Source organism: Leptonychotes weddellii, unplaced genomic scaffold (genome assembly GCF_054177405.1).
Source record: "Leptonychotes weddellii isolate Sample4059 unplaced genomic scaffold, ASM5417740v2 HiC_scaffold_9525, whole genome shotgun sequence".
NCBI classification, from domain to species: domain Eukaryota; kingdom Metazoa; phylum Chordata; class Mammalia; order Carnivora; family Phocidae; genus Leptonychotes; species Leptonychotes weddellii.
The window spans coordinates 1-8028 of record NW_028067216.1 but is presented as its reverse complement, the minus strand read 5'-3'; the positions used below and the strand labels follow the sequence as shown (position 1 = coordinate 8028).

The following is an 8028-nucleotide window of genomic DNA, read 5'->3' as shown; positions in this document are numbered from 1 at the left end:
GGCCAGTGTAAACAGATCGTTTCTGTCTGCCTGGGTGGGGGGGTGGGGTGGGGGGGAGGGAGTTGTCTTGAGCTTTGTTATGTTCTGAAAAAAAAGGCAAAAAATTTGGGTCACAAACCACAAACTGTTTTGCTTTCGGCATAACTGGCATAAACAGGCATTTTCTCTTTGGTTTCAGGCCGGCTGAGGCCTGGGCTGGCCGGGGCTGGGAGCAGGCAGAGAGGCTGGGGGCTGCGCTACGAGGCCTGAGGCCACCGCCCCCCAGGGCCAGAGGCACTGGGCAGGTAGAGGCTGGGGGGGGGGCGCTGTGCCGCCTGTTCTGTGGCCCCCTGACCTGGCTACACCTGGAGGGAGCCCCAGCTGTGTGCCAAGCCCGGGCAGGGAGGAGCAGGGGCCCTGGGGGGCCGCGGCCAGCAGGGCGGGCGGACACAGGTTGCTAGCGATGAGGCCCAGGGGCCAGAGCCAGGCGGGCAGCCCAAGGCAAGGAGGCCTCTAGGAAGGAGAGGGAGAGCAGCTGGGTGAGGGGCCCCCAAAGGCGGGTGTGCCGGAGCCCTTCAGGGCACCCTCCAGGGCCCTCCTGGCCAGCTCTGCGCTGAGGCTGCACAGGGCAGGAGGGCTTGGGGGGACCCCGCCGCGGGCGGCGACAACAGCACCCGTGTCTTCCCGGCTCATCCGGCGGCAGGTGGCGGTCGCCGTGTGGAGCGATGGAGGGCGTGCTGGAGGGGGGCTGTCACCAGGGTAAAAGCAGATGCCCAAGGGCCCAGGAGGGAGCAGACAGCAGGTGTGAAGTTGGGGTGGGAGGCTCAGCGAATGACCGGAGAACTGTGGGGTGCCGGGTGCTGAAGGCCCAGAGGAAGCCTGGTCTGGGGTTTGCACTCTACCCAGTGGCCCATGGGAGCGATGGAGGGTCCTAAGGGGAGAGTGGCATGCGGCAGGCTGGCAGAGCATATGGAAGGGCAGCCATAGGGGAGACGAGCAGGCGGCAGCCGTGTCCAGGGGCTGGTGGAGCTGTGGGCCTTGACCACCGGCTGAATTGTTGCGGGGGAGGGCAGGGCACCCTGGAGCAGGCGAGGGGTGGCCATGCGCACACTGCGTCAGGGGTCTGCAGGACGCCAAGAGAGCTGGGCAGACCACGGCAGATACCACTTTGCAGCTCCGTGAGAATGCGGGACGGAGACCCAAGTGGGTGTCGGTAGCCCAGAAAGTTAGTCCGCGTCTCCAGCTCAGCACACAGCCCCTCTCCTTCCCACCACTCACAGTCAGCCTTCAGTGTCACCCTCTGCATCCAGCGTGGTGAGGGGACACGCAGGCCCCTATCGCCCTGGGGGCGGGCTTCCCCGAGGGGAGTCCGAGTCTGCAGAGTTTACTGTAAAGAGGGTGATGGGCAGGTGTCTGCGGGAAAGCGGCCCGCGCAGAGGAAGCCCGTGCCAAGGCCCCGAGGCAGAAGCATGCTCATGAGTCCGCCCAGACCCAGGAGTCCTCATGGGGACTTCGCAGAAGTGGGCCTGCTCTGCTGTTTTCAAAGACCACCGGGGCTCCGTGTGGTCGGAGCGGAGACCAGCAAGAACCATCGGAGGGAGGTGCCCGGGTGCGGCCTGGGGTGGTGGGACTGCGGACCCGAGGCTCCTCCAGGATGGGCACGCCACCTGCTCTCTGCTCCACGGTGGTCTCAGCACCTGGAACAGGAACTGGGGCAGAGCAGGTGTCTCCTCGTGTAATTTTCCTAAGTGACCACGAGCTGGGCCGCTGGAAGGACGGAATCCTTTCTCTCCCGATTCTGGAGGCCGGAATCCAAAGTCGGCTCTCCGGACTGAAACGCAGGTGTCCCAGGGCCGAGCCCCCCACCAGCCTCCAGGGGGGCTCCCTCCTGCCTCCCCCAGCCCCGGGGGCTCCACCGGCCCCTCCCCCCACGGGCCTGCCCCCTCTTTCCTGTCACAGGGACACCTGTGTTTGGACTGAGGCCCACCCTAATCCGGGAGGAGCTCATCATCCTTCACTGACCCCTGCAGAGACCCTTTTTCCAAACAAGGTCGCATTCACAGGCTCCAGAGGCTGGGATGGGGACATGGGGTGTTTTGGGGGAGCACCGTTCAGCCCAGCCCTGTAGGAATCCCTAAATGTTTGTTGATTGAGTGACAATGGCCCCCATTCCCACCCTGGCCTCATCTCCCCCACGGACCCCTCCCCCCACCCCCCCACCCCCGGCCTCCCCAGAGGGAGGCCCCTCTCCACCCCTCCCTCCAGGAGAACCCCACGCCCCACCTCCTTCAGGCCTGCACTCCAAAATGACTCTCTCCATGAGACCCATCTGCTTCAAAACCTCCCCAACATTTCCCTCCATGACACTGAGACTGGGGTGCTCATCCACACATGTGAACAAACAAACAAATGAATGAATGAGTGAGGCCTCAGGAATGAGCTGAGAGTTTACAGAGCAGAGAGAGGGGAGAAAAGCCAAGCTGGGCATCCCAGAAGACCAGGGGCTCGGCTGCCCAAGCAGCTGGGGCGAGGGCAGCCTCGGCACTGGGGTGGAACAGGGTCGGGGAGCTGCCAGGAGCTCAGGAGGGGCAGCGGGGGTCTTGGGGAAAGCCAGCACAGGCAGGGGTGCGGGTGGGCTGGGCTGCAGTGAGGGAGAGGAGGTTGTGAGCGAGGACCCTGGGTGTAGCCGGTGGGGGCAGCTGGGGAGGGCATGGCTCGCCCAGAGCTGGGAGGAAGAGGACCCTGAGCCCGGTGCCCCAAGGGTCCCACGAGGGGAGCCAGGCAGGGCTCAGTGGATCTTCGGGGGCGGGTGGTGCATCGGGCTGGTGGGAGACAGGCTCAGACCTGGTCTCCAGGGTAGGGAGACCGGGGCAGGGTGCTTCACTGTGGGATGTGCCAACACTGCTGGGCCTGGGCCCTCTGCCCCACCTGGGCCCCAGCCCTCACCGCTGTCAGCCTCAGGCTGCCCCAAGATGGGCACAGTGTCCCTATCCACCTGGCTCTTGCCCTCACCCTTGGAGGCTGGTCCTACCTCCTCCAGGCAGCCCCCCAGCCCTCTGCTTGGAATTCTCAGAGCAGTGAGTGTGGACAGCCTGTGAACACCACCCGAGCCCGTGGGGGACTTGTTGTGAGCCTTTTGCGGCCCAGCACCAGGCCAGGAAATACTCGAAAATACTAGAAACAGAAAGAAGGACGGGGTTCAGGGTGGGAGGCCTTCCCCCAACCCAGACAGAGCCCTGAGTCTGCTCGCTGAAAGCTGCCTGGCCCCACCGCCCCTCTACCCACCATGCTGTACCTGCAGACCCAGGGCTTGGGGGGCGGGGCAGGGAGGTGTCCAGCTCGGGCCTCAAGCATCACCGATGCCAACCTCACCACCTTCTTACAAGCCCGGGGACCCTAAAGCTCGGTGGCCCGAGCAGTGGGGGAAGGGGGTGCAGGGCTGAGGAGGAGGGGGTTTCTGCTGCAGCCTCGATCTTGGGGGGAGGCTGAGCAAGTCTGTGTGTGCCACGGGGCCGTCAGGCGACATGAATCCCCGTCTCTAGCAACAGCTAGTTTCCAGAACATTTTAGAACCTGGTGGGCACCCCGCACCCTCCCCCAGGCTGGGAGAGGTCCCTGGGATTGGCAGGGAAGGCACTTCACTTCTCATCAGTGGCTCCTGGAAACCAGCCCCCCCGGGGCCCCTCCTGCCACAGGACACCCCATCTTTGAGGATTTGGTGGCTAAGATTGTCCCAGAGCCCCTGGCCCCAAGCAGGTGGCCACGGTCGCTGCTGAGAGTGTGCAGGCTTTCAGGCTGTTCTCACTGGCCATGCGTGCTGTGAGGCAGCAGAGGGGTGCCCGCACCCCCAGGCGCCCCCTCCCTCCTTGACCCCGTAGGCGCGTGAAAGAGCAGAGGACTCAGAACAAGATAAATTTGAATGCTTTATTGGGATTGCGAGCGATAAATGTTAAAGACAAAACCCAAGCAATGAATTTTGCCAGAAATATGAGCATGTTAAAGGGGTCGAGTTGAGGCCCGCACGGCCACTGCCAGATGGACCGCGACAGTGGGTGAGGTGACGTTGGGTGCTCGGCACATGGGGGGTCTTCAGGCGATGGCGGGGGGGACCCAAGAGGGGGTCCCGCTGAAGACAGTTGAGGGGGGAGAAAAGATAGACGGCCACAGCCGGGGCTCGGGAGGTCAGACGGGGGCCCGGGTCGGGATGGCTGGGGACCCTGGGGGAGCTGTTTGCTGGGGGACACAGAGGAGCGTCGGCAGACGGCCCTGGAGCACCCACCCCATGAGAGGCAGAATGTAACACTGGGTGGGATGGGTGTCTGGCAGGATGGGCAGGCAATTTGGGGTGCCTCCGAGTCTTTTTGGATCTCAGGCCAATCTGTCTGGGTCCCAATTACAACAATTTGGCTCTTTTCAGCTCTGTCCAATGTTCCAAATGGCCCATTCCCGGACGCCTGCCGAAGGACCCTCTGTGCTGCTGGTGGGCTGACACGTACCGCCCCCAGGGTCGTGCCAGCCCCGTTGCTGGGGCCCAGAAGCCTTGGGCCTCTAGAATGCTAGTCGGGCGGTCGTGCAGGGGGGCTGCGCTGGGGGCAAAAGCGGGGGTGAGGTAAACCTCCCAGCCGCCCGGATCCCTGCCACAGCCCTAGGCGCCGAGATGGTGGCTGGTTCGGTACCGCCAGACCCATGGGCCTCGGGGCCGGAGCAACCCCAGCCGATGGACCACTCTTGCAGCTCTGCTTGCTCTGCGGGGCCTACACCCTCCTGACCTCCCCTACTCCCCGGCCTCACCCTGCCTGGGCCCCAGGACGCCCCGCGGAGCTCTGAGCCTCCTGGGGGCAAGACAGGGTGCTGAGAAGGCGGGTAAGGTGTCACCGAGGGGTGAGGGGAGGGCTCCCCAAGTGCACGGAAGGCGGCCACCTGCTCCAGCCCGATGGAGCCCCTCTACTCACACACCTGCAGCCCCTTCCCCCCCAGCCGGCCTGGGCCAGCCGGGGGCCCTTTCCTGATGGCCTCCGAGCACCTTCCGGACACCGAGGAGATGCCTCCCCACCCCCTCCTCCGCCCCTCGGGACCTCCGGGGGCCAGCCACTGTCCCCGAAGGCCAGGCCGGGCAGCGGCCCACTCCTTTCCCTCTGGCTTCTCCGTGGGGTGCAGTGGCCAGTGCCCCACGGAGGCCCCACTCTCGACTCAACCCAAGCGACAGGGACAGATAAAAACAAAAACCGAATCGGGGCGATAAATGGCGGAGAGCAGGACGTGCGGCGTGGCCACAGTAGTGGTGCTGGTGGTTCCGTACATTTGCTTTGTCACTGCTCCCCTGTTACGTGGGACGGGGGTAAGTTTAATTTGATGTGAGCGCGCGTAAAAAGCTAAGGAGGGATCAAAAAAAAAAAAAGGAAAAAAGCCCCAGGAGAAACCAATTAAAGGGGGGAATAGATCAATCGGCGTAAATTTGGGCTCCTAATTGGATCTGTAATTCTGCACTTGTGACTCCTGACTCTTCTCCTCCAAAGCTCGCGGGACCACTTCCTACTCCAGAGCATCCCCCCACCCAGCCCCCACTGCCCCCCACCCGCCCCTCCAACCGCCAGACTTCCCACACTCCCCACCATCATTGCTGGCCCCCTGGGGGGCCCCCCATTGCTGAGAGGCCCCTAGGAGGCCAGCAAGGATGGTCCCTAGGTGTGCTGGGGGTCCCAGATGTTTCTCAAAGAGCACACCTAGGGGGTCAGGCTCCGCGGTAGGGCACGTCTGGGTCTCTGCTCGGCTATAGCCACCTCCAGTCTGGCCAAACCCGGTCCTCGCTCCACACGATGGTGCAGGGCACAGATGCTGGTGGGGCCTGGGGGCATCGGGCTCACACCACGGGGGCCGTGGGGAGCGCCCTCTCCCACCCGAGGAGCGCATCCCAGGGGTCAGGAGGGGAGCACGGGGCATGAAAACCTCACCAACGAACAGCTTAGAGAAGGGTCTGAGATAGAATGCTGTCTGAGCCGCACCATGCTGGGTTCACCCATCTGTGTGCGTGCGTGCATGCGTGCATGGGTGTGAGGGTGTGCGTGTGCATGACAGTGTGCGTGTGTGGGAGGGTGTGCGTGTGAGGGTGTGCGTGTGCATGTGTGTGTGCGCGCGTGTGTGAGTGTGTGCGCATATGTGTGTTGAGGGTGTGTGTGTGCATGTGTGTGAGCGTGCGTGTGCATACGTGCACAGGGGTGTGCGTGCGTGTGTGTGTGAGCGTGTGTGCATACGTGCACAGGGGTGTGCGTGCGTGTGTGTGTGAGCGTGTGTGTGCATACGTGCACAAGGCTGTGCGTGCATGTGTGTGTGAGCGTGCATGTGCATATGTGCACAAGGGTGTGTGTGTGTGTGCATGCATGTAAGGGCGTGTCTGCAGGGATGCAGGTGGGTGTGTGGGTGTTTTTAAGGGTGGAAACTGAGATGTAAGATTTTGGGATATGTGGGTTTTGGGAGGATGGATTTTAGGGTGTAGGGGGGTTTGTGCCAATTAAAGTTTATTTTCACAAATTTCGGTGTTCATGTTCTGTTCTCCCCTCCTTCGGTCTCACTGGGAACCCCCATCTAGCTCCATGGTGACTTTCAAGGATGGGAAACAGAGCGAGGAACGAGTCTGGGGCTTTGCTGTTCTGAGGATGACCAATTCTCCCCAAATGCGACCAGAGTTTTCCCTGAGGAGGCCAGAGCCGGCAGTGGACCATGACGTGCCTACCTGTAGATTTGGGGTCCCTTCCTTTCTCCTGGAGGCCAGGCGCCCGAGCTCACGGCCAATCTGACTCGAGGTCCCTGGGGAAGAGAAGGAAAGGGGGGGGCCTAATTCTTTCATGATGCCAATTGTTTTTAAGCCAATTCAGTTTGGGTGGGTTTTTTTAGCCAATTGATAATTTTAGGTTTTTTTGTTTTTGTTTTTAGCTAATTAACGTTCCTGGTGTTTCTAAAAAGCCAATTCATTTTAAGGGGACTGGTGTGTGTGTGTGTGTGTGTGAGATTTAGGGGTTTGTAGTTTTAGTTTTTCGATTGTGCAATTTGGGGATAATTTGGGGGGTAATTTTGGGGGGATATTTAAAGCCAATCGAGTTTGTACATTTTTAGAGATGTTGCTAGGATCTCCTCAGCCCGATGGAGGGGGCCAAGGAGAGAAGAGCCTGACATGGGGAGGTTGGGGCGCGGGGGCTGGGGATGGGGGAGCCCGCAGAGGGCACGTGACCCCGAGAGATGTCAGAGGCGGGGCCCGGTGGAACGGCCCCTGGTCAAGAGGAGGGCACTAGGTGGACGGTGCCGTCTTGCAGAATTACGCGACATTTTGGCTCACTTCTGATTGCCGGACGCCTCCGGAGAGGCGCCCCCGTGGGCCGCGGGGTCGTGGGTGGGCAGGGCGATCAGGGGACGGTGACGCTTGGCCTCTCTGAACGCCTCGAGCTCCTTGGCGAGCATGCGACCCCGGCGGGCACGCAGGAGGGCAGGCAGGCCCCTGCGCAGTCGTTGGGCGGACTGCTTCCAGGTGTCATATTGGAAGAACTTGCCCACGGGGTATCTGGGGAAGTTGTCCTGAGAGGGGAAGGGCCAGTCAGGGGGCACCCAGCTCGCCGGGGGCCTGCGGGGGCTCCACGCTCACCCTCCGGCGGGCGACCGGCCACGTCTGCAGTCCACAACGCGGGGACCCACGGCACCCAGGTGAGTGCACCCCAGCCGTGCCACGTGCCCTGGTCCCCTGGCTCCGAGGCGACACCCCCCACACCGAGACCGGGTCCCCTCTTACCGGAAGCACGGTCGGAGGGGTCGACACGTCCCTCTCGGACTTGGCGGGGGTGGCACAGTAGGTCTCCAGAAGGGCCAGATCACAGCTGCGGAAACAGCACTCCTCCACAATGCCACGGCTGCTGCGGCGACTCGCGCGGCTTGCCGGCCTGCCTGGAAGTCCCACAGGGGGAAGGAGAGCTGCACTTGAGCACCGGCCGCACGGTCCCCTGGAGCTGGCCTCTGGCCGTGGCCAGCCGGGAGCGGGGCGGGGAGGAGAGGAGGAGGACCACGG

At 62.8% G+C, this 8028-nt stretch overlaps 1 protein-coding gene across 1 annotated transcript; it reads right to left on the bottom strand.

Moving 5' to 3' along the window:
• Positions 1–3888: 3888 nt before the first annotated feature.
• IGF2 (insulin like growth factor 2) lies at positions 3889–7907 on the bottom strand (the record flags this gene model as incomplete). The annotated part of the gene is made up of 2 exons (XM_006750527.3): positions 3889–7544; positions 7756–7907. Coding segments are annotated over 2 exons (392 nt in total), but the record flags the coding sequence as incomplete, so codon positions are not given.
• Positions 7908–8028: the final 121 nt, after the last annotated feature.